We start from the raw sequence: 25,432 nt of genomic DNA on the forward strand, positions 1-25,432 counted from the left end.
TCACAGCAGGACAGGGACGCCAGGGACTTGCCTGTGGGAGGAGGCCGAGCGTCCACGCTGTGTGTGGCTGAGGGGGTCTGGTTCCGTGGTCAGCAGTGCTGCCCCCCACATGACTTTAACAGGTCGTGACAGATAAAAGGCTTTAGCGGTGATCAGTTTAGCATCTCATTCAGGATTATCGAATTGTGTTTTTCCTTAATTTTCAGATTTTATTCATCACATTAATGACACAGATGCTGCACTGAGTACCAATGATAGCAACCCTGGTAAGTAGTGTGAAACTTAACGTTTTTTATTCCCCACTTTGCTTCAGAATAGATTTAAGGTAGAAATTATGACTTCGTTTTAGGTAAATGATGATCACAAAACCATTACCACTGTGTTAACTGGGCCATTATCAAATTGTTGGCCATCAGTGTGTTTTAAAAAAGCGCAAGAAAGCCAGCTCCACGCCAGGTTGTGCTGATGTGAGGTGAGGGACGCGCAGGGCCTGTGCACAGCTCACAGCGTGGCCACGTTGCCGGCCCGTGTTTGCCTGTGAACACTCAGCACGTGTTTCACGCGCCTGGACCCCTGCCCCGGGTTTGGTCCGGGGCACGTTCTCAGTTTGCTGACTCAGCTTTAGGCACTTGGTGCTCAGTCACTGATACTAAGGCGCACACGCCTGTATTCTGTGGAGTAACTCCCTTCCTGACGGTGAGCAGCAGTGAACACGCATGGACTGGCGGTGCGCCTGCGCTTCCTGCGGGTGGCGCTGAGGACGCCGCCCTGAACGTCTCACGGCTGTGTTCTCCCCGGAGCGGCCTTCAGGGGAGCCGCTGAGCCCGGGGCAGGGTGGGCTGGGTCCCATCCACGGACAGAAGTTGCCACGTCGTCAGTGCTAGGAAAATAGCTCACTTTCCCGTTCCCTGGATAACGTCTGGGCTCCCGGCTGCCATGAAGTGGGATAAATTCCAGGAGAATGACTCTGGATTCCTGGAATTCAGGATTCCTACGCTCTGACCAATGATTAGGTGTTGGCAGTACCGTGACAGCTACTTCAGCGATGTCCGCTTTTTATTCCAAAACCAGAGATGACTTCACTGTCCTTTGGCCGTGGGGGCAGTCGCAGCACAGCCACCCTGAGCGGCGTCCCTGAGGTCATTACACACACGAGCTCAGATGCTGGAGCCGATCAGATGCCCCCGCCCAACGCCTTTGGTCCCAATGTCTGCTCTCTGGCCGTGGAGTCAACGGGGCTTGGGGGAGCATCTCATAGTTCCCAGTAGAAATGAGGGGTGTGCCTGCACATTCTCTAACATTCTTCCCCTCCATTGTGTCTAGGTAAGAGGCTTATAGTATCTAAGGATAAGCCTCCGTCTTTCCCAGAGAGGAGGGACGGGGTGTTGGGGTGCAGGCTGAGGCTGGGCCCGTGTGCGCCTCCGGGGGTCCTGTCTGCTCCCCGCACTCTCCTGACCGACGCCGCCTTCCCGTTGCAGTGACCTGCCCGAGCGCCGGCAGCGGCCGTCCCAACAATGGCTCTGCCATCTTCTCCGCCAACGCCACGGGCCTGCAGCAGTTTGAGAGGTGGTGGGACAAGTCCCGGACGGTGCCCTTCTACCTCGTAGGGCTGCTCCTGCCGCTGCTCAACTTCAAGTCGCCGTCCTTCTTCTCCAAGTTCAATGTCCTGGGTGAGCTGAGGTGCGCGGCGGGTGCAGGGAGCCTCCTGTGCCCGTGGCGGTGCCTGGGCGGGGGGGGCTACCCCGGCTCACCCTCTGGGTAATTACTCAGGCTCACAGTTCCCGCTCTGGGGCTTGCTCTTTGTTTCGTTTCGGTTTTTGTTGATCCTCACTCACCCCCAGGATATGTTTCCATTGATTGTTAGAGAGAGGGGAAGAGAGAGGGAAAGACAGAGAGAGACGCTGATGTGAGAGAGACACATCAACTGGTTGCCTCCTGCACACACCTCCCACTGGGGCTGGGGATCAAGCCTGCAACCAAGGTATGTGCCCTTGAGTGGAATCGAACCCGGGACCCAGTCCAAGGGTCGACCTTCGATCCACTGAGCCACACTGGCTAGGGCTTGGCACAGAGGAAACGATGATGACGGTTTCAAATCTAGGTCCTTCCCAAGGCAAGTCGCTGGCCCTCCACTGCCCTCCCTGAGCAGCGCTTCCCCGCTCCCTCTGTGTGTGGGGGGAGGGAGGGAGGAGGTAGACGAATTTGGGGGGGGGGGCCTCAGTTCCGAAGGCTGGCAGCGTTAGCGCTCACTGAGGGAGGACATGGAGTGGCTCTCCACGTTCCTCGTTAAGAGTGTAGCGCAGACTCGTCACCTGACTTTCCACCTGGGTGTCATCTCTGCTCACTCCTCAGGTCTGTCTGCCTTAGCGCTTCCTGGCACTTTTTCTTCCTAGAACACGTTTGCCTCCTAGAGGGGCAGCCTTCCTCCTGGCGCCTGTCTCGCATGCGCTTCTGAAATCACTGAATGCCATCTGCCCGTGTCTTCTCTTACAGCCTTAAGGTGACACCGGCACCCGGGTGCCGGCTCTGAGCTGGCTAACTAGACAAGGGTGCCATCATAAGGAGGTGATGACTAGCTAGAGCATAGCATCTCACCTCCCTGTAGGTCCGACCCCGGGAGGCAGCCTGGAGTATAAACTCCTTAGACTCACATCATGCTGAGCAGGTGGCTCTCAGGTTCCCAGCAGACGGACGGACGAGGGAAGGCTGTCCCTCTTACCTCTCGGCCTCAGCAGGACACATGCTCAGACCCAGAAAATGAACAGTCTTGTCCTGCCAGCTGGGGCCTCGTGTCTGCAGCCTCCCGACAGCCCCCCTCCAAGCCCACAGTGGCCTTAGTGGCTCGTCTGTGGTTTCCTGACTCGCCCACCGACTTCCGAGGACCAGGTCTTTGACAGTGAGCAGTGAACTTAGAGGAGAATGCGCTCAGCTGGGCAGAGCAGTTGCCAGCCTTCTCACCAGGCTGATCCTTTCTGCCTCCTTAAGGACAGTCTGCCTCTGCCATTTTTCTTGGTACTTTTCTTTTAAAGCTACTTTTTGAGAGAAATTAGCACCTGATTTCCCTAGAAACCTCCTGGAATCAGCTCCATTATGACTGGACCTAATTCCTTACCGGGAGCGACTCTCCGACTCCCAGGCTGAGACGTTGGAAGCCCCGCCCCTCTGTCTGATGCGGTGGATGGCCCATCTCCCCCAGCAAGCAGCTCCTATCATAGCCTCCCCCAGGCCCAGGCAGTGCCCCAGGCTCTCGGCCCCTCGCCTCGCACGGGATGTCGTGACTGACGTTCCCAGCCAGTCGATGCCCGAACCTTCCAGCACGAAGAACGAGTCCCTTTTCTGCTGTCTGTCCTCCTGTGTCACCTGGCAGTTTTGTGATGGAGTCTGTGGCCCCTGCTAAGCTCAGCTCAGGCGTGCGCTGGGCAGTGGGCGCCTGGCAGTGGGCGATCAGCGATGTCTGAGGCCCTTCCTCGGGCTTTCCTGGGCCTCCTGCATCACTTTCGCTCTGTCTTCTGCTAACTCGCCACGCCCGCTCCTGCCTTAGCTCCCACCCGGGTGTGATGGGACTCGGCGACGGTGATAATGTCCCGTCTTTGCCGAGAATCTGGATGAAACACCTGCAGACATGACAGGAAGCTGAGTGGCTCTGACGTCTCCCTCACAGGTACAGTGTCCATCGTCTACCTGACTTTCCTCGTCACCTTGAAGGCTGCTCGCTTGGGGTTTCATTTGGAATTTCACTGGTTTACGCCAACAGAGTTTTTTGTACCAGGTGAGCTTTTCTAAAGTAAAGAATTGATAACGGATTTTTAGGTTCACTCCTTGGACCGGTGCTCTTCTAAGACGAGGAGCGTCTTGCTTACGCTGAGCGTTGTCATGGATGCTGTTAAGCGGAAACAAGTCCCGGGGGCCCTGGCTGGTGGCTCCATTGTTTGGGGCATCGTCCTGCACCCAAAGGTGGCGGGTGCGAGTGCCGCCAGGGCACCTGCCTGGGCTGCAGGTTGGATCCAGGTCAGGGCCCGTGGGAAGGCAGCGGTTAGTGTTTCTCTCCCCCTCCCTCCCTCTCCTCTCTGAAACCAACACACACGCCCTCGGGCGAGAATTTGAGAGTCCGGCTGAAATCACTCTGCTCTTCCCGGTGAGGGGGCACGGGCCCTTTGTCATCTGTGCCTGGGGGGGCTGCGTTCAGGGGACCACGCAGTCAGAAAGTCGAGGTTGCGTTGTCCAGACGTCGCCGAGCAAACGTAGCCCTGGCATTTCAGGGACTTCAGACATGGTCCGTGATGCACATGCGTGGATAGCACTGCTCGTCGCATCGTGGATCCCGTGGGGTTCCCATCGCTGTCTCTCAGGCCGATGTCACTGTTACGTGTGCCCTCCCTCCTTTCTTCCTCATGGTTATAACTTGGCAGTTTCTTAAGTTTCACCCAAATGCGAGGGTTTGGACACGATAAAAGCACCGTGAGGCCGAGGTGGGTCGTGCTGAGTGAGGAGACAGCACTAAGCAGGGGTGGGGAGCGCCTGGCCGGGGCCACAGGAGGCCCAGGACATCACGTGGTCTGGCCCTGCCCTGATGTTAGGTGAGGTAACTGGTGACCAAGCAGAGCAGCTGAGGGGCGTGTGGTGTGGCCACAAACGATGTCATCAATCCCGTGGCTCTTGGCAGAAAGAAGGGTCCCACCCTGGGCTAGAGCGTCCTGACGACAAAGAAGGAGACGGGGTTCGCGGTCGGCTCCTTCCCTTCAGCGCCGACCCACACAGCCGGTCCCCCCTCCACCTTAAAGTGGGGTCTCCCCTCCCCTCGGAACCCCGTCCTCTCGGATTCTCCGACAAAGCGGCGCCTTCTCATGTTTCTACCTCTCAGTGATGGACTTACCCAGGGTTTAGTGCTCAGACCTCTTCTCTCTCTGCCCTGTTCCCTCAGCAACGCCTCCGAGTCCCCTGGCTTTACCTCTTGTCTCCATGGCGACTCGTCTCAGTCTTGTGTTCCAGCCCCGAGCTCTCCACTGACGTCCATCTCATCCCCCACCTGCTGTCCACTGGTGTCTCAGACTGAGCACGGACACAAACCGAGCGCCTGTCTCCGTCCTCCCCCGACCCCACCCGCTTACCCGGCCCTTCTCGGCTTTTCTGTCTCAGAAACGGTAGCTCCAGTCCCCTCAATTGGCCTGAAGCTCCGGAGACCTGCCTGCCTGTTACCACCCCCAACCCCCCCACCCCCACCCCCAACCGTGAGCATGTCCGCTCTGCTGCCGGAGTAAAGCAGGGACCTGGCCGCCTCCTCTCGCTTCTATCAAAAAGAACTCAGTCACGCTGCCAACCTCCCTGGACGATGGGAGCCTTGACTAGTCTCCCTGGGCAAGAGGACAAGAAAACTCCCCAAAATTACACCCTCAACATGTCAACCATGAGACGTTTGGATATTGAGGAAGGAAAGAGGGAAGGAGGGAGTTCTGTCTTGGAAATCAAAACTAGAACAGCGCGGAGTGTAGAGCCGGGATTCCGGTCGTCGGATCTCAGGCCCCCGCCCGCACCCCCATCCCCCCCAGGAGAGACAGAGCAAAGCTCAGCCTCCGGCGTGGAAGCAGTTATGGCAGGAAGCTGTCGTTGAGACTGAGGGTGGCTGCCATGTCCAAGGAGCGTGACGGGGACCGCGCAGCGATGGCAGCCAGAGGCACAGGCCCCATCGGCGTGGGGGGCGGGGGGGTGGCAGGGGGACTGGTGGTGTCGCGTGGAAGCCTGGGACGAGGACGGAGCGGCCGTGTCACCCGAGGCAGCCGCGGCCGTCCCTCCCAGCTCCCGCTTTGCTCGCCGTGAAGAGCATCTGCCCGTTTTCCCGGGAACGTTCGTTAAATGCCCTTCCGCGCGGTCAGAAGTGTACACAGTAGAAATAAGGATTCAGAGAAAAGTGGGAGATGCAGCTAACTTCCCCAGAGTGACTGGAAATCGTGGACGCTTGGATGGACAGATACGTGGGGGAGGGAAGAAGAAAGATAAAACCAGAGCATCACTCAGGTGGCCCAGTGCCCAGCTAAACATACTCCATGGACAAGACGAAACGAAGAGCATAACTTTCTCTGTGTGAAGGGCTCCACGTGCCCAGCTGGGACTGAGACCCGCCCCACAAGCCACCGTCCAATCCCAGGGCCCCGGGGAGGGCAGACACCACAGCCTGCAGCTCCGGGTGGGGGCGGCCTGACAGCTACAAGACACCAGAAGTGTCACGAAGGCTCAGAATAGGTTATTTTCACCTAAAAGTCTAAGCCCTACCACGTTGTCTATGCATCTTCAAGTCTTTTGCCCAATTTTCTGTTTTTTAAATTGATTGATAAGCGTTCTTATGCATTCTAGATGTGCCTCCTGGGTCAGATTTAAGTATCCCCGCCCCCCCCCCCCCGCCCCGCTTTCTTTCTTCTTAACACGTCTTCTCCAGCGAATAAAGTAGCAGCTTGAAAACGATGGTCCGTTTGGGGCTCGTGGAGAGCACGTTGTCAAGGAATCTGTGTTCCTTAATTCCCTGAGCAGTGGTCGTGGGCTCCCCTCGGAATATTTCCCCTCTCGCCCCCACTTTCCGTCCGTCCGTGTGTGTTGTTCAGGCTGCAGCAAGTCCCTGCAGGCACGTGGGTCTTGTCTTTTTAATCCATGCAGCCTCTCGTGTCTGTGTTTGGAGAAGCCAGTCTGTTTACACTGTAACTATTGAAAGGTGTGGCCTTTCTCTGGCCGTTTTGTTCATTGATTTCTTGTGATTCCTTCCTTCCTTCACGATTCGGGGACTTTGAATTCTCACTAAAGAGTTTTCAATTGTTTCTCTAGACTGAGTATCTGAAATAATGTCACATGTAAATAATAACTTCATCCTCTTTCCCAAATCGGTGCCTCGATTGTAATTATATAAGCATAATGCTGCCGTAGAGGTGATGCCATCTTTACTGCTCTCCTTCAGAGTAACTTTGTGTTCATTGCAGAAAACTCAGAGCATAGGGAAGGGTTACGTTAAATAAATCCGTTCGCCAGAGATAACACCCAGCTGCGCTTTGGGCTGGTCCTCCCGTCTTTCCTTGCACGCGCGGTTTTAAGTAAAAGTAAGATCCCGCCACACGTGCTGCTCGGGTCGTGAGCACTCGCCGTAACGTACAGTCCTCCAGAGCGTGCTCTCACGCCGGCGTGTCCCCGACAGCTCGTCTTCCAGAGGCCATTTCCCGCCTTGCCGGCGTTTGCGTCATTTCGGTATTTTTAAGCAACGCTGTGCGGATCAGCCACTAAGAAATGTTAAGTGACCAGTTCTCCCTCCACGATTCCTTTTCTAAAGGTACTTTTTTTCTGGAAAATTAAAGTATCAGGAGAGGGGACTTGAGGGTCCCTCAGAGCCTGCGTTTGAATCTGCTCTGCCACACCCGCCCAGGCGCCGCAGACGGGCCTGTGTGAGGCTCCCTCCCGAGGGGCCGCTCTCCGTGCCGCTCCTTCCCCTCTTCAGGCACTTGCTCAAGTAGAACGAGAGCCTTGGGGGACTTTGTGAAGAGGTGTTTGTATTCTTCCTCCCTTGTCAGACTTATGCTCGTTTTCTAGTTGTGGGTGTTAATGTGGTGCCCCCTCTTCCTCTCCTAGAGATGAGAGCTCGGTTCCCACAGCTGACGGGCGTGCTGACCCTCGCTTTCTTTATCCACAACTGTGTCATCACACTCCTGAAGAACAACAAGAACCAGGAAAACAATGTGAGTAATTACCGAGGCCTGGAGGCTTGCTTCTGGGTCTTAACTTCTAAGTTTAAACCACAGACAATGGTCAGCAGACTTTTCCTGTGAAGATTCAGGTGGTAAGTATTTCAGGCCTTGGGGGCCATGTGGTCTCTGTCCTCCCTGCCCCAGGCCTGTTGTGGCCCGAGTAGCCATGGGCAACATGTAAACAAGTGGTGGCGGCTGCGTTTCAAGGAAACTTTATTTACCAAAGGAACAGCTGCGGATCTCACAGGGGCCACAGTTTGCCAGCTCCGGCCTGAGCAAGCACTAAAAACAGAGGCCAGGCTAATAGCCAGCCATGGTGATGAAAGCTTTAAAAATACCCACGTGATCTGAAAGACAGGAAAAGGGAAAGGAAGACTAGATGGGACAGATAGACAGCACACAGCAAGGTAACAGCTTTAACCCCAGTAACACTGATAATTACATTAAATAAGAATAGTCTAAATATTGCGATCAAAAGACACGGATGTCAGAATGATTTAGAAATCTGCCCCTGTGCTCCCTATAAGAAACTTACTTCCAATAGATGCGCCACAAGGACACTCAACAAGAAAGGTAGAGCAGCTGTTTTCATACCAAGGTAGGCTTCAGAATGCGGAGTATTGCCAAAATAGGGAGGAACATTGGGTAATGACCTTTAGGCATCGATTCGTCAAGAAGACAGAATAATGCTACATACGTGTGCGCCCTAGGACAGAACTTCCCATGATGAGGCAGCAGCTCTCAGAACTGGAGACTTAGGACTCCTCCCTGAGTAACCGAGAGGACAAATAGAAGAGAAATAAGGCACCGGAAACACGAAAAGCACCAGCAGCCTTCGTGGTCTCGTTGCATTTATAAAAGCCTCCTCTCAGACAGCAACACGTGGAACCTTTACCAAGATGGACCATGTACCGAGCAAGTCCCAGTAAATTTGAAAGGATTGAAATCATACCAAGTATTTCTTTGACCATAGTGAAGACATCAATAACAGAAGGAAATTGACAGATATTAAACAACGTATAGGGTGTCCCAAAATTCACACAGGAATTGCAAATCTTGTGTGAATTTTGGGACACCCTATATTCTTAAATAACCAACGGATCAGAGAAGAAATTACAAGAAAAAATAGAAAATGCTTGGAGATTACTGAAATTGAGACAAAACATACCAGAATTTGTAGGATGCAGGTAAGCCGTGCTTAGAGGGAAATGTATAGCTGTAAACACCTATATCAGAAGAGAAGAAAGATCTCCAGTCAATAACCTAACCTTCTACCTTAAGGCTCTGGAAAAAGAAAAGCAAACGAAACCAGAGCGAGCAGGAGGTAGCAGTTACTGCGGCCTTGTCTGCGGATGTGGGGCTCAAGGTGATGGCTTCTAACCATGTAAACAAAGTCACGATGAAGCTCTCGCCGAGGTCCACACGCTGTCGCTGAGCCACACAGGAAGGAAGCGCTCTCGGGCCTCGGGTTCTGAGGAGGCTCCAGGTAGCATCGGGCAGAGGCGTCAGACGGCAAACATCTTCCTCAGTGGAGGGAAGTTAGCTGTCAGTCGCGGGCAGGAACATAGGTCAGGCTCATCGATCTTCATCTTTTCTGTCACCTGGGACATGCGTCTGGCCTGTGGCCTGTGAGGGAGTTGGGGTGGAGTGAATCTGGATTTTCCAAAGTTCCTAACTTGGTGACCTTCAAATTGCCTTGTCTTCCTGTGAAATCACAGTCTGATTTGATACTGGCCCTCAGGGTCTTCATCATCATTAAATATTACAGAGGAGGAGGAGCGTCTCCTGGCCGGGGTGGGGTAGCGCTGGGCCTCCTTCCTGCCTCTCCTGACCGTGCAGACGGGATCTGGTGAACAGGAGAGTGTCCCCCAGGTTCTTCTGGGGCCTTTAAGTTGTCTAACGAGGACACGTTCACTTTCGCCAGGACTCCCTCCTGCGATTGAGTGAGTTAGCTCCCAGGAAAGCCCTACCTGGGCCTCCTCCATCAGCCTTTCTCTCCTCTCCTCCCTGCCTGCTTTCACACGGTCTCGTCGTGCTCAAGAGGGAGCGGCAGACAGAGGTGAGGGCGCAGCGAGGAAACGGAAGCACGCGCTGAGTGGAACCGGGTCAGACACAGACTGGGGAGCAGCAGCGTGGGGGAGCCGCGGGGAGGGTGGCACGGCCCCAGGTGCAGCCCGAGGGGCAGGGGCTGTGCCAAGCTGTGCCAGGCTGCAGCACGAAGAGGAGAGGGCCCTGATGGGAAGAATGAAGGCGCCAGAGCGAGCGACAGGCGCTCCGGGCAGGTCACCTGGGAGGGGCCTCGTACTGCACACACTGAGATGAGGCGGAGGTGTCAGGAGCGATGCCCACGTGGAAGGGAGCATGACGGCTCAGCAAGACGTGGGAGGCGCTGCTCTGTGATGACTGTGCGTGAGGAGGGCCCCCGCCCTCAGCCCTGCCCCCACCTGCCCGCCGACGCCTTCTCCCTGAAACAGGTGGACGTGCTTTCCTGGCGGAGAACAGCCCGGGCCCACTGAGTAAGACGGCCTGCCTGCTTTGCTGACCCTTATGCAGTGTGTACCCTGCTTAGTTCCGTAAAGACAAGTGGAAAGGCTTCGTATCTTACTTCTGCCTCCTGGTAGGAGCCTGGGTGTACGTCCGGCCCGCCAGCAGGAGTGTCTGCTGCTGTCAGGCCCATCTGTGCTCAGCGTCCCTCGTGTTAGTGAAGGCCCCGGGGGAGGGTTTTCATCAGCACCGGCGGGGCGGGGGGGGGGGGGGGGGGCAGGACGCGGGGACTGTGTGTGAGCAGCGCCCCGTGCACGGGCCCTGAGCCGTCGGTGCTGTTGCCCTGGCCCATTCCAGCAGGAAAGGTGTCCGCTGTCAGGAATGGCCCCTGATCCCAAGTGGCCAGTCTTCTCGTCGCGTTAGACAGTGTTTCCTCATCGGCTTTCTTAGCTTTCACAGCAGTTGGTGTTTAAAATGAAAAGTGAACAGGCCTGTTCCTCACTGAGGGGCTGAGCGGCCATGGGGGGCGAGGGCCAGGCCCGTGCCCTGCGGGTCGCTCTGCGGGTCCAGCAGCCGCGGCGCCGACTCGTGCTCGCTGCCCGCTGTGCGTGGGGCGGGAGGCGGGCGCCGCGTGGAGGAGCACGGCCCACCCTGCGCGGCGCCCGCTCGTTGACCGGCCCAGCGTGGCGTGGGCAGCTGTTGGAACAGCTGCCGGTGAGCTTCCTGCTGTTGGCTGTGGAGGAAGCTTGTCTTCGGTGCCCGCTCACCGTCTGCTCTCAGCGTCTCTTCCTTATCTAACACCTTCGGTTCCGCACCAGGCTCTGGTCTGCACAGGCTTTGAAGGTATGGGCTCTTTACCAAACGGAGAAAATGCTAGTTCTGTGGGTCGTCCTGAAAGTGGCTTATTCTTGCTCTCTGGTAGTCCCTTAGCTTCGTTATTTTAGTTACAACTTAATCATTTGGTAAACAATTTGCTTTTTGAACTTCAGCCAGAATTTCTCTCATCTTAAACCACCATTTACGTTAACTTCCTACGTCTGCCCATCGGTAGCTTTGTGTATATCCCCCAGAATAGTGACCACACGTCAGACTGTCAGGCACGTGGTTCTGTTTTACTTCCTGTCTGTGAACAGACGGGACCTAGAAGGGATATGTACACACACACGCACACACACACACACACACACACATGTACGCAGAACGTGCTCACACGTACACACATGCACACACACACACGCACGTGCGAGCACAGCCAAAGGTAGACCTCGTGTGTGCCGGTCTCTGTCCTGTTGGGACGCACTTCCTGCAGGCAGAGCCGCACTGTGAGCTGCTGTCCTCTCTCCACAGGTGAGGGACCTGGCCGTGGCCTACCTGCTGGTGACGCTCACCTACCTGTACATCGGGGTCCTGGTCTTCGCTTCCTTCCCGTCACCGCCACTGCCCAAGGACTGCATCGAGCAGGTGAGGCCTGCCACCCTCCGTGGGGTCAGACCCGCCCTTCGGAGTGTGAGCGATGCTGACCACTGAGCACCCGCAGGGCCAGCGCTTCTCCGATGGTGCAGTGGGAGGTGTGGTGTGAACGTCACGAGTGTGAGTGTCACGGGTGTGAGTGTCACGAGTGAGAGCATCACAGGTGTGAGCGTCACGGGTGTGAGCGTCACGGGTGTGAGTGTCACGGGTGTGAGTGTCACGAGTGTGAGTGTCACGGGTGTGAGCGTCACGGGTGTGAGCGTCATGGGTGTGAGCGTCACGGGTGTGAGCGTCACGGGTGAGAGCATCACAGGTGTGAGCGTCACGGGTGTGAGTGTCACGGGTGAGAGCATCACAGGTGTGAGCGTCACGGGTGTGAGCGTCACGGGTGTGAGTGTCACTGGTGAGTTGTAAAGGTGGCTTCAGCATGATTGTGTTGGTCATGTCTCATTTGGTAAAAAAACAGGTTTGAGTGGCTGCTGTGATGTGAGCCTGGGACGTCCCTCCCCAAAGCCTTTGGCTACCAGGCGTTTGCCGCAAACTCCCCGACGCAACAACCCCTGTAAAGCCAGTCGCCACAAACAGCAGTGTCCGTGGTGTTTTGTTTGAGGCGGCGGGGGTGGGAGGGTGACTAGCTACTTTTTTAAGAAGCCAGACTAACATGGAGAAGAGTCATGAGAGGAAATAGAAACCCTGTTCTATTTGGTGATGGACTGTGAATAGCAGTGACACGGGGACAGACCTGCTCCACCTCCTCTGTGCTCCTGGCTCTGTGGTCACACTGAGAGGGCGGCCATGCCCCAGGCAGGGCGGGCACAGCCTCGGTTCAGTTGCCATTAAATACACGCGGGTGGTCACGTGGGGCCTTGGGAGCAGGCTCCTCCGCGGGCGAGGGCAAGGCTTTTGTTGTCCTGATGCCACATCAGCTGCAGGCTGGTACTTTTTAAAAATATATTTTATTGATGTCAGAGAGGAAGGTAGAGGGAGAGGGAGATAGAAACATCAATGATGAGAGAGAATCATATACCGGCTGCCTCCTGCACGCCCCCCACTGGGGATCGAGCCCTCAACCCGGGCCTGTGCCCTGACCAGGAATCGAACCATGACCTCCTGGTTCATAGGTCGATGCTCAACCACGGAGCCACGCCGGCCGGGCCAGCCTGATACTTTTACGAAGTGGAATAAAAACGTGGGGGTGTGGTATTTCTGTAAAAGTTCCTAAACACTTTCCGTTCCTGGACTCGGCTCGCTGCAGGGAATAGCACAGTCCGTGGCCAGGCCCTGCCCCCTCGTGGCCCCGGCGCTCACGGTGCATAAGGCATCCCACCTCACAGACGGCGCCGAACGTGGTTTTCACACGACTCTCTCTCGCTTGGGCTAGAACTTCCTGGACAACTTCCCCAGCACTGACGTCCTGTCCTTCGTGGCGCGGATCTTCCTGCTCTTCCAGATGGTGACCGTGTACCCGCTCCTGGGCTACCTGGCTCGGGTCCAGCTGCTGGGCCACGTGTTCGGGGACCCGTACCCCAGGTGAGGAGGGCTCCCCCACCAGCAGGCGCCCAGGGCCGGGCCGCGGGGCCTGTGACGGCCGCCTCTGCAGGCCTTTGCCGATGAAATGTCACTGAGGACATGTCTCGGCCCTTCTCCCTGCAGAGCTTTGGAAATAGAACTCCTTGTGCAGAGTCAGTCCCGGTGGCTCCTCCCGGTGGTGGGTGAGGGCTGTGCCGGGACAGTGACCCCCTGACGCAGCTGCACTGACCCGCACGCCGCGGGAAGCTGGAGGCAGAGACCCTGGGCGGCCTCCCTTGAATGAGGCGATTGCTGTCCACTCAGTTACCACAGGCGTGAGCTTTCACACGCGGCCGCTGCCGTCGAAGGCGAGGCACCGAGTCAGTTTAGGGTCTTTGCCTGCGTCACCGTCGCTCTTGGCCTCTCACTGGCGATGAGGAGCTGTGAGGCTCAGGCTCCCGGGACGTCCGTGGGCCCTGGGTCCCCTGCTCGCTCGCTCAGTCTCATCACAGCCATCCTACTAACCAGTCCCAAGGCCTGCCCCGTTTATTGGGAATACGTTATCTTAAGAGAACTTTTGGATAAAATTTGACCAAAAAGATCATGTTTGCAGTAACCAACAAACAAATGGTCTAAATCAGTTCTTCCTTGAGGTGGGCGGCTGCGGTCTGTCCTCCGTTAAACAAGGAACTCGTTCTGAATGTGTTGGTCATAAACCAAAAACCGGCAGCCGGTGCTGGCGGTGCCCGTCCGGGAGGAGGGTTCGGAAATGTGAGTCAGGTGCCGCCGTGTGTGCCCGGCTGCATTCACAGGCCCCGGGACGCAGCGCTGCAGGGAGGCCAGAGGGAAGCGTCCAGGAGGATGCGCTGGCCCTGCTCGCTGCCGCCACCTGCCTGGGGTGGGCTGTGGGCATGTGTTTCCTTCTTGGGAAAGGCCTGGCATTTCCCTTGTGCTCACAGGACGTTCTGCTCCCATCACCAGCGCCACACAGGCGTTACCCCAGCGACAGCCCTCCGCGGACGGCGCCTTCAGAGCCAGCCCTCTGGCGGGCCCTCAAGCATGTCAGACTCGCGGGCAGCGGGCCGCGGGCCTCCTTTATTTCCGCTGCGGGTCTGACATGCTTGCACACGCTTAGGGTTTACTGAGGACCCAGGAACTCCAGTGTGTATCTGTCAGTATTTAACATGCAAGAAAGTAAGACCAAGAGTTTTAAAAATATTAACTTCTTTAAAAAGCACTAATCAAACCACTAAACATCAATAACATGCTTATGAATGATAGCTATTTCCGAAGTAACTTCCGTTTTCATATTTTCAAAACGCTTTAATGCCTGATTTACGATCATTGGGTTCTCTTATCTCCTTCTGAATTCAGACTGTTGTGCTGTGTTGTGTTCGTGTAACTGTATGAAGACAGCGTGCCTGCACACGGACACACAGGGGATCCCGGGTCCGCCTCAGGGCCTTTTCGGGGCTCGGGGAGCCTCTGCCCTGGTCCTCTGCCCGCCTGGCCGGGGGCAGTTCCTCGGACGTCAGCTGTGTCTGACACTCTGTCACCTGGACCCGCTGTCTGTCCTGTGGACATTTCTCCGCGTCCCCCAGGGGTCTGTGACCGCGTGTCTAGTCGTGTGCACGGACGGTTCACCAGGTTCCCGGATCCTCCAGGTGTTGGCACACTCACTAGATGCGTCAGAACACACACCCCTAGTATCACCGCCGGCGAAGGCTCGGGGGGCGATCACCGGCCCTGAAAGTCCTCGCTTGTTCCGGAAACTCCATTTGGTCATTGGCCACACAGACCACCAGTTGTTTTCCTTGACATGACAAGTGTCATTCATTTCCAAGAGTGCCCGGCACATGCCCGTCGGGAGACCTCGCCTGTGGCCCTCAGTGAATGACAGTGCTGTTGGGGGAAGGCGAGGTGTCCCGGCCGGGCTCCCGGCTCCTTATCCAGGACACCCTGGTCTCCGGTCCGTGGCGGGGGCTCCGCGGCGGGGGCCTCGGATGTGCCTCCTGTGGGACGCCCAGAGAGAAGGTGTGTGCCCAGCCGAGTGTGGCACAGCTGGTAACCTTGGCTCCTGGCCCGGGCACTGCCACAGCCTCTCTGAGGGTCTGGCACCGAGGAGCAGGTGGGACCCGCACAGCCCCCGCCCGCCCAGGCTGCGGCCGCACTCTGCCCTCCGTCGCTTTGCAAAGCAGTGATGTCTGGCGTGATTATAAAAATAGCTTCACCTCGGGGATGTCCCGAGGGTGCTGGGAACTCCCCCGGGTTGTGGTTGCACTTGGAGAACCACCACTTCGGAAAAGACACACATTCGTTTCCTTTCGTGACACAAACACAGAAGTAGCGAAGCCCCCCCCCCCCCCCACGTCTCGGACGCCCCCCCCGGAGCGATTCTGGGGCGGAGTTTCTGGGGAGGAGTCAGAGCGGAAGCCTGGGCACCTTTGTCGTTCACTGGGTGTGTGACTCACCGCTTCTTTGTAGGAATAACTTTCTTATTTTTAAGTCTGTGATCATTGTCGGGGATTAACGAACCTCTGACAACTTGGGCTCAAAGTTGCGCTCGTACCTCAGCTTGCGTTTGAGAGTGAACGTGCTGGGGAAACGGAGCGGTTTGTTGAGCATCGGGTCTCATCCACATCGTTCTTCTTTGTGTCCAGATCGACTCCCAGACCCTGCTGGCTTCTGGCCCATGGACTTAGCCGGCATTCTGTTCATGGTAAATGCTGAGCAGCCTCAAGTGGCTGAGTCTGAAAAATAGAATCCTGCCCATTTTCCTTGGTCCTCAGTTTAATGTTTCTAATTATAAAAGTAAAATAAACACCTTAAAGACATGGTGACATATAGACTATTTGTTAAACATAGAAAGCAGAAAAATGACCCCAGATCCCAGATCTTACAGAACCGCCATTGCCCTGCCGTCCTCCCTCTGACGACGCCCGGCGGTTTCGGGGTGCCCGCTGTCACAGTCCCGCCGGCTCTCCCACGTGGCCCAGACGGTGTGTGCCATCTGGGTGCCAACGAGGAGGGTTCTGAGATTTTCACTGGGCTCCGTCTGTCTAGGGCACTGCTGTTCATCACGGCTCTCGCGATGGGACAGCTATTGTCAGGATTTGACTGAGCGGGACTGCGGGTGGGAGCGTGGCCTCTGACACGGCGGTGAGGGCGGGCCCGGCGCCAGCGCTGCCTCTGCCCCCGCGGATGTGACCGTCATGTTCAGACGTCCTGATTTTAGACACGTTAACGGTGAAGGGTGTTCTCGAATCAGTGGTGATAATGTGCCTGTTTTATTTTTATTTTTCCCCCGAAACGTATCACCTAGCATTTTCCACGTGCTGGTCCTGAATCTGATTATTGTGGGAGCTGGCGTGAGCATGGCCTGTCTGTACCCCAACATCGGCGGGATCATAAGGTACTGCTGGGGCTGTGTGCTTCGGGGTGCTCTCTGCTGGGGGCTGTGTGCTTCGGGGTGCTCTCTGCTGGGGGGCTGTGCTGCTTCGGGGTGCTCTCTGCTGGGGGCTGTGCACTTCGGGGTGCTCTCTGCGGGGGGCTGTGTGCTTCGGGGTGCTCTCTGCAGGTGGCTGTGCGCTTTGGGGTGCTCTCTGCTGGGGCTGTGTGCTTAGGGGTGCTCTCTGCTGGGGCTGTGTGCTTCGGGGTGCTCTCTGCGGGGGGCTGTGTGCTTCGGGGTGCTCTCTGCTGGGGGCTGTGCGCTTCGGGGTGCTCTCTGCGGGGGGCTGTGTGCTTCGGGGTGCTCTCTGCAGGGGGCTGTGCGCTTTGGGGTGCTCTCTGCTGGGGCTGTGTGCTTCGGGGTGCTCTCTGCTGGGGCTGTGTGCTTCGGGGTGCTCTCTGCGGGGGGCTGTGTGCTTCGGGGTGCTCTCTGCGGGGGGCTGTGTGCTTCGGGGTGCTCTCTGCTGGGGGGCTGTCCTAGTGTTGCTGCTGTTTCATTTAATTGTGTGAGATTTCAGGGTTTCATACGGGAACGTGCACGTTCTGCTGTCGCTTACGTCTCGTCTTCCATTCTGCTCCTTTCCAACTAGAAACGCCAGGGCCCCTGAGCTGTGGGCACTGCCCGTTCTTTCTCTCGTTGTTGTCTGCTGTGGCCCTTTCTTCTCACCCGAGTGAAAGTGATGTCTCATCCATGTTGTATCATGTCTTGGGCACCCGGAAGGTCTCTTATGTGCCACAGCTGTGCCCTGACTTTCTGCTCAGGAACATGGTCCAGGGAGAAAGGTCCCAGTAGGAGGTGAAGGAGGAGATCTGACTGCGGGGGGTGGGCACACGGTACAATATACAGACCTGGAAACATAGAAACCCACACCTGACACCTATGTGTTCATGCTGACCAGCGTCACCCAATAATTCAATAAAATAAAAAGAACATAGTCCAGTGTCAACTGTCATCAGAAAGGAAGAGTCCAGGTCCCAGAGGGCTCTTTCCTTCCTATTTCCCCAAAGACATTGTGACGTTTGGGGAAACATTGAGTGATGGGGAATCGTGGTGACCCCGAACCTACAGAAAGCAGGGCTGAGTCACTGTCCCAGGGACCTTCCCCGAGAGCGGCGAGCAGCACGCTGCCTGTGGCCACACGGACAGGTTCCGAGTGAACTGTTGCTAGTGAGCCGGAGGCAGTGCCGTTCCACAGGCACAGGTGTGGGCATGTTGTGTACCTTTGATATCGATGCTGAACACTGCGAGGTGGTCATCTGCTCACCTTTAAGGAGATGCACACAGCCCCTCACACACGCAGATGCGTAATTCTATATAATGAAAGGCTAATATGCAAATCGACCAAACGGCGGAGCACCCGGTCGCTATGACGCACACTGACCATCAGGGGGCAGACACAACGCAGGAGCTGCCTCCTGGTGGTCAGTGTGCCAGAAGCTGGGGTCACGGCTGGCAAGTGCAGCGGTGGTAGAGGGAGCTTCTCCCTCCTCCGCGGCAGTCGGACATCCCAAGGGCTTCTGGACTGCAAGAGGGTGCAGGCCGGGCTGAGGGACCCCCCCCCCCCAGTGCACTGATTTCATGCACCCATGCACCGGGCCTCTAGTTAGTTTATAAAAGATCAAAGGGAGAGAGCCCGTCTCCAGACGTTCCTGAGGAAGTCGCCCGGGTTCGCGGGACGAGCAAAACTCTCTGTCGAGCAGATGCCGTAAAGACGAACAGGAAATAATGGCTTATAGTAACTTAGCAGGTGAAATGATTGGAACGCCAGTGCGTATGTCAGCAACAATGGATCCAATGGGCCTGCTGCCTCCGACTGGGGAGGGTGAATTACGCTGTCGTCACCTTTCTTGTAAACCAGAAAAGGCGAAGTGCAGGATGGCTCTTCACCCCAGGCGCTTCCTTTCCAGGTACTCGGGAGCCGCCTGCGGCCTGGCCTTCGTGTTCGTCTACCCGTCCCTCACCTACATCCTCTCCCTCCGCCAAGAGGACCGCCTGACGTGGCCCTCGCTGCTCTTCCACGCCCTCCTCATCGTCCTGGGCCTGGCCAACCTGGTGGCTCAGTTCTTCATGTGACACTCCTGCCGCGCCCGGTCTCCACCCCGTGTGCCAGCCACCGCCGTGCCAGCCAATGCCGCGCCAGCCAACACCACGGAAAACCTGAGAACAAGGGCAACAGCCACCCACTCCCCCTGAGCCGCGTGGCTCCGTGCGGATAGGGGACGGTGGGAACGCTCTGTCTCCACCTGCCTCCTGTCACTCGCCTCCTCACTCTCACTGAGTCCTGAGCGGGAGGCGTGCCCTTGGGAACGTCACGCTGTGTTGCTTTTAGATGTGAGGTGGGCGGTGCGTTTGGTGACAACGAAGACTCTCAGGTGTCCCCGCAGGGACTTGGCTGTTCCAGGGCTCACTGCACTCCCTGCCGTTTTGTCACCTGATAGACGATGGTTGCAGTTTGCCTAAACCTTTACTGTTTGGGACAGTAAACCAAATACCTCATTTTCTAAAAAGAAGTCTCCGTGGCATCAGTGTTAATAGACTGAATTTTTAACCATGAAAAAAGAAAGAAAAAGAAAATGTCACGAGGCCTCACGGCCACGAACTTTATACAAAATAAACAACTAATGGAGTTTGTTGCTGTCTGACTTCTCTTTTGTTTCCATTCTGGTGACTTAGATCAAAATTCTAGTTCCCCAAAGTCGAGTGTGATTGCCCCATCGCCCGGGGGGTGGGGGGGTGTCTTCTGCCCTTGGGAAGAGGGTCAGGGCAGGGCCAGCGAGAAGAGGGGAGGAAGCAGAGCCACAGGCCCCAGGGGAGAAGGGCTGGAGGAGGGAGGTCTGCCTCCCAGTGTGATTCATTCCCACGGGCAGGGCTGGCTCTGGGTGAGGGGTGCCTGCAGGAGGAGACCCCCACACGCTTGTGTCACTGGCGGCGTATTTCAGCGAAGCCCTCACCTCGTCCACAGGCGCAGACGTACACCGAGGACGGTTCCCCAAAGCTCTTGTGTAAAAGGTCTCATTGGGAACGTGCCCAAGCAAACGCACAAGCAGACAGTCACAGGCTGACACCCCCGAATGCCAGCCCCGGATTTAGTAGCGATGAGAGGCGGAACCTGCTCTACGCACCCGTGTTCCTTTCCCCCAAAATACTTGAAGCCACTCGGTCGGTTTGTCGTTTCACCTCCACAGTCTTACAAGGCGCTCACAAGCCTCTGGACGGCTGTACCTGGCGGCGGAGGCAGTCAGGGAGGGGTGGTGGCGGGACCAGCGGGAGAAGCGGGTGGGGAGAGGCGCCCCATTTGGGTCTGGCTCTGTTGACCTGTCTCAGCACAGGTGACGGGAGCACGCATGTCTGTGCTGGGCAGTCCCTGCTCCGCGCTTCCGTCTTGTCCGTCAGAGCCCTGGGAATCGGACGCCGGGGGCTCCTTGAGTCTCGAAGACTCGATCCCTGCTCACCCCAGTGGCCTCTCTCATCTCTGAAAACGAGTTTTCAGCTCTGGCTGGTTTTGCTCGATGGTTAGAGCATCAGCCCGAGAACTGAAGGGTCCAGGTTCGATTCCCAGTCAAGGGCATGTACCTGGGTTGCTGGCCCAGGTCTGGGCATGTGCAGGAGGCAACCAATTGATGTGTGTCTCTCACTTCGATGTTTCTCTCTCCCCCTCTCCCTTCCTATTTCTCTAAAAACCAGTAAAATATTTTAAAACTAAATCTATAATAATAAAAGCATAATTTGCTAATTAGACCAGACATCCTTCCGGACGACCTTACGGCTGAAGCAGGTGCCCGAGGGAAGCCGGTGCCCCAGCCAGGGGAAGGAAGGCCTGCTCTTGCACGAATTTCATGCATCGGGCCTCTAGTGAATAAATAATAAAACTTGAGTTGGCATGGCCTCTTGTCAATACGCTTGACGGTTTTCACACACGGAAACATGGTTTGATCTGTTCTTGCCCATTGAATGACCAAAGTGAACAGGACAATGAATGTATTCGTTACTGAACAAAAAGGCAACGTGGGCATTTGCTTTTTGTTTTCTCCGAAAGACTGTGAAACCCGACTCGGGCTCATGCTGAATCGCGCTGCCTTCTTCAGTTTCTTGTCCTGAAAACCACCCCGGCCTGGGGCTCAGCCTGGCCGGCCCTCTGTGCGGTGGGTGTGCCTGGCGCCCGCGTGAGGCTGAGGGACACGGGCTCATTCAGACCCCCGTGATGAACTGTGGACTTTCTCTGCCATCATCGCTCCGCATTTTCTAATTCCGTTTCTTTTACTTTTTGCTCTGATGTGGTTAACTTTAGTTTCTGTGGATTTAGCTTATTTAACACACAACTGAGGACATTATAAAGTTAAAGTGGGTTTTCTGGAGAAGTCCTCCTCCGAGAGGCTCTGGGTGGGTAGAGGTCGGCTGGCCCCGATCAGAGGACACACACTGACACGATCAGTGACCATCCCACCAGCGTCGTCACCACCCCGAGAGGTCCTGGAGAGAGAGTAACCCCACCGCCCAGGGGGCACCTTAAAGGGAGTCTTTCTTGACAGTCAGTGTATTTACACACACAGTCCGCTACTCCGTGGGGCGGAGAGGTTTTTGTTTCTACTTGGAGTTCACGAGGAGAGGTTTTGTCTGTGTTTTGATTTATTTTCATAAATAACTGAGGGAACTGTCAGTGCTGGGAGGACACACAGGTGTGGAGACGTTCATGTCACGGAGGACGTGCGATCCAGTGGCGGCGCCGTGTGCATGGTTGGCTGTGAGCAGGGGCTGCTGGAGACAGACACTGACCCTCCCAGTGGGCACTCGGCGGTGGCTGCGAGAGGCGCCGGGACCACGCGAGTACCACGCCAGGACCACGCCGGGACCACGCGAGTACCACGCCAGGACCACGCTGGGACCACGCAAGTACCATGCCAGGATCTCTGTCACACGTCTCCTAGCGACCACCCAGAACTTCAGACCCTGATGCATCACCTCAGGAGGCTCTTGTGGAAGGGCTGCCTTTATTGGCGAATTCCGTGGAAGACGAGTTTCACGAGGCATGTTCCACGGCTTGTCTGCTGTGTTGTCCTCTCTGCGTCTTTAGCACTGCGAGACTCCCTCGGTGCCTCTTGGCCGGCAAAGCACACTGACTAGTGGGGGCACAGCAGCCGCACCGCGGGCAGGGCAACCTGGCTGATGCCACGGAGCCTCCTCCGAAGCCTACTGAGCGCTGAGCGTGGCAGTGGCGGGCGCTCCTGCTGAGCAGAAATCTCGAGGCTGCGTGTTTTCTGCACGGAGGCCTGGCCTGCTGACTGCCAGAGCCCGGACGCGGGGGTGGGGGGGGGGGGCGCTCTCTCCTCCCAGTTGCGTGCCCCACACGCTGCCCCAGTCTGCTTGACACCTAAACTGCAGAACTGCCATCGGGTTTCTACTTAAAGTGAGATGCTGGCCCGTCCCCGGGGACTGCGCCCGACCTCCCTTCGGATCCTGTAAACGCACGCGTTGCACAACGCCTGGCGGGAACCTCGTAACCCACAGGCTCCCGGGAATGTCGTGTGTTGTTCTTTAATGAGAGAAATGCAATCAACATTGATTTGAAGAAAAACAACTCTGGGATTTTGTTTAATTGCGTTTTGCTGGGAAATGCTGGGAAATGGGCAAGAAAGCAGCTGAAGTTCATCATCCTTCTGCCAGGCCTCCCCAGGGACAGTGTGTGTCCCATCGAGACATCACGTGACGGCCGCCTCTGTCCCCCGGCTGGGCCGCCTCTGTCCCCCGGGCACCTCTGTCCCCCGGCTGGGCTGTCTCTGTCCCCCGGGCACCTCTGTCCCCCTGGGCACCTCTGTCCCCCCGGGCACCTCTGTCCCCACGGGCACCTCTGCCCCATGGCCGCCTCAGTCCCCCAGGCACCTCTGTCCCCACGGCCGCCTCTGTCCCCCAGGCACCTCTGTCCCCACGGGCGCCTCTGTCCCCCAGGCACCTCGGTCCCCCCGGGCACCTCTGTCCCCACGGGCACCTCTGCCCCATGGCCGCCTCAGTCCCCCAGGCACCTCTGTCCCCACGGGCACCTCTGCCCCATGGCCGCCTCTGTCCCCCTGGCACCTCTGTCCCCACAGGCGCCTCTGCCCCATGGCCGCCTCAGTCCCCCAGGCACCTCTGTCCCCACGGGCACCTCTGCCCCATGGCCGCCTCAGTCCCCCAGGCACCTCTGTCCCCACGGGCACCTCTGCCCCATGGCCGCCTCAGTCCCCCAGGCACCTCTGTCCCCACGGGCGCCTCTGTCCCCCAAGCACCTCTGTCCCCCAGGCACCTCTGTCCCCACGGGCGCCTCTGTCCCCCAAGCACCTCTGTCCCCACGGGCGCCTCTGTCCCCCAAGCACCTCTGTCCCATGGCCGCCTCAGTCCCCCGGGCGCCTCTGCCCCACGGCCGCCTCTGTCCCCACGGGTGCCTCTGTCCCCCAGGCACCTCTGTCCCCCGGCTGGGCTGTCTCTGTCCCCCGGGCTCCTCTGTCCCCCCCGGCCGCCTCTGTCCCCCGGGCACCTCTGTCCCATGGCCGCCTCAGTCCCCCGGGCGCCTCTGCCCCACGGCCGCCTCTGTCCCCACGGGTGCCTCTGTCCCCCAGGCACCTCTGTCCCCCGGCTGGGCTGTCTCTGTCCCCCGGGCTCCTCTGCCCTACGGGCGCCTCTGTCCCCCGGCTGGGCCGCCTCTGTCCCCCGGGCACCTCTGTCCCCCGGGCACCTCTGTCCCCCTCGGGCACCTCTGTCCCCCAGGCACCTCTGTCCCCTGGCTGGGCTGTCTCTGTCCCCCGGGCACCTCTGTCCCCCTCGGCGGTGAGTGTGGAGAAAGGCCTGCAGCCTAGTTGGGGGAAGGTCCTGTCTGCCTGGCAGACGGCTTGTCCTGTAATAAGAGATGGAATGAGCCCCTGAGGAGGCGGTGAGGGGTGTGCCTGGGATGAGGAAGTGCGGCCCAGCGGAGGGCCACTGGAATTGGACTTGTGGTGACCAGTTGGGGAAGGAGAAGAGCCTGCATCCCTGCTGGACGTGAACGTTCACGCCTGGAGGAGCCGGTGCCCGGCCCGTGGCCCCCTGAGCCCCGCCCTGCAGCCCTGCATCCTCAGCCCTTTCCCACCGCCCGGCTTCCCTTTCCTCTCATTGTCAGAATCACCGACTCACTTCCTGCTCAGAGGCTGGGCTGGCAGCCGCATCTGGCAGCGCGCTGACCGGCCCGGTGCCCACGGGGGCAGGGAAAGTGCCGGAGAGGCACAGGGCTGGCCGCTGGCGCCGGCTTGGCCGCAGGCTCACCGGGCAGACCCGCTGCAGGACCCGAACCGGCTTCTGGACCCTGCGTTTCTTCCTTTGCAAACGCGGGCGGTTCTACTATGGCCGCTCCCGCCTCAGAGCAGCAGGGCACTGAAGCACCTCATTCACTGAAGCTCGCAGGTGCCCAGTGAGGCGTCTATGGCTATGTCCCCGGGACGCCCCGCGGCCCGCCCTCGCTGGCGCTGGCGGAGGAGCTGCTGGGGGAAGAACCTCATCTCCCTGTAGCTCAGATCAGGGCTGTCCTGGGAGCAGAGACACCTGGAAATCGTAGCAACGATTGGCGTTCGTTACATCACAAAAGTGAGGACTGTTTAGTCCCAATTTTATTGGCAAAACCGTGACTGCATTCCGTGCAAATAATCCCACTCCCAGTCCCAGCCGCCATACCTGAGCCTGTGACTCCCGGGGGTGGGAGAGAGAGAGAGAGAGAGAGAGAGAGAGAGAGAGAGAGAGAGGAAGAGAGAAAGGGAGGGAGGGAGAGAGAGAGAAAGAGGGAGGGAGGGAGAGAGGGAGGGAGAGAGAGGAAGAGACTGTGACTGTAGAGGCTGGCGAGTCCGAGGTGGGGGGCAGGCTGGGGGCTGGAGGCCCGGGAGAGGTGGGGGGGAGCTGGGGTCAGGAGGTGTGAGTGGCAGGAGCCCTCTCCTCGAGAGGCGGGTTTTTCTCAAGGGCCCTCAGGTGATTGGGCGAGGCCCGTCCATGCCATGGAGACAGAAGCCCTTCCCTCAGCCCATGGATTTCTGTGTTCGTCTAAAGCAGCGGTTCTCAACCTGTGGGTCGCGACCCCTTTGGCGGTCGAACGACCCTTTCACTGGGGTCGCCTAAGACCATCCTGCAGATCAGATATTTACATGACGATTCATCACAGTGGCAACATGACAGTGATGAAGTAGCCACGAGAATAATGTTATGGTTGGGGGCCACCACATGAGGAACTGTATTTAAAGGGCCAGAAGGTTGAGAACCACTGGAAGCATCTTCACAGCAACGTCCAGACGTGTTTCACCAACGCCTGGCTCGCGGGGCCTGCCACGGTGACACCAGATTCACCATCACACTCACCAGCTCCCACACCAGGAGGGCAGGTTGGGACCCTCGCCCTCCTCCTCCCGAAGCTGTGGGCGTGCGGGGGACGCTGGGCGGGCCGTGGGAGGGGCCTGGGTGTCTCGGGTGGCAGGTCCGCGGGCAGCACCTGGGGCCCCGAGGGATGAGGCCCGGCGGGAAGGCCACAGGGACCAGCCGCTCTGGGACCGCAGGGGGTGGGAGCGGATCACGGGCCGGGCAGTGCCGACCCCGGGCAGCACCCCGGCCTCAGGCTGACCCCGAAAGGTAGCATCGGGTCGCGTGTGAGTGACAGCTCTCCCAGGGGACGGAGCCTCTGATTACACGTGAGATTGTTCTCTTTCTCACATGAACGGGCATTTTGCGGTTTCCTCTCATTGTGCATTGTGCAGAGCCAGGTCTAAATCATCTCCGACAGCCGCTCCTCCGGCCCCGACGCAGCCTCAGTGGAGTCTGT

At 57.7% G+C, this 25,432-nt stretch overlaps 1 protein-coding gene across 3 annotated transcripts in view; it reads left to right on the forward strand.

The window, feature by feature from the left end:
- Window positions 1-19,260, forward strand: part of SLC38A9 (solute carrier family 38 member 9) — a 39,486-nt gene extending 20,226 nt beyond the window's left edge. The window contains exons 8-15 of one of the 3 annotated variants that reach the window (XM_036309490.1): window positions 207-266; window positions 1,479-1,670; window positions 3,662-3,769; window positions 7,603-7,709; window positions 11,550-11,663; window positions 13,054-13,202; window positions 16,504-16,593; window positions 18,537-18,851. In XM_036309490.1, the coding sequence (XP_036165383.1) occupies window positions 207-266; window positions 1,479-1,670; window positions 3,662-3,769; window positions 7,603-7,709; window positions 11,550-11,663; window positions 13,054-13,202; window positions 16,504-16,593; window positions 18,537-18,702 (986 nt within the window). In that variant the 3' untranslated portion in view covers window positions 18,703-18,851. Of the gene's footprint in view, window positions 1-206; window positions 267-1,478; window positions 1,671-3,661; window positions 3,770-7,602; window positions 7,710-11,549; window positions 11,664-13,053; window positions 13,203-16,503; window positions 16,594-18,536 lie in introns of all 3 variants that reach the window. The other 2 variants (XM_036309491.1, XM_036309492.1) reach the window with 2 other exon arrangements.
- The last annotated feature ends 6,172 nt before the right edge of the window (window positions 19,261-25,432 follow it).

Source organism: Myotis myotis, unplaced genomic scaffold, assembly GCF_014108235.1.
Source record: "Myotis myotis isolate mMyoMyo1 unplaced genomic scaffold, mMyoMyo1.p scaffold_m19_p_5, whole genome shotgun sequence".
Lineage (NCBI taxonomy): Eukaryota > Metazoa > Chordata > Mammalia > Chiroptera > Vespertilionidae > Myotis > Myotis myotis.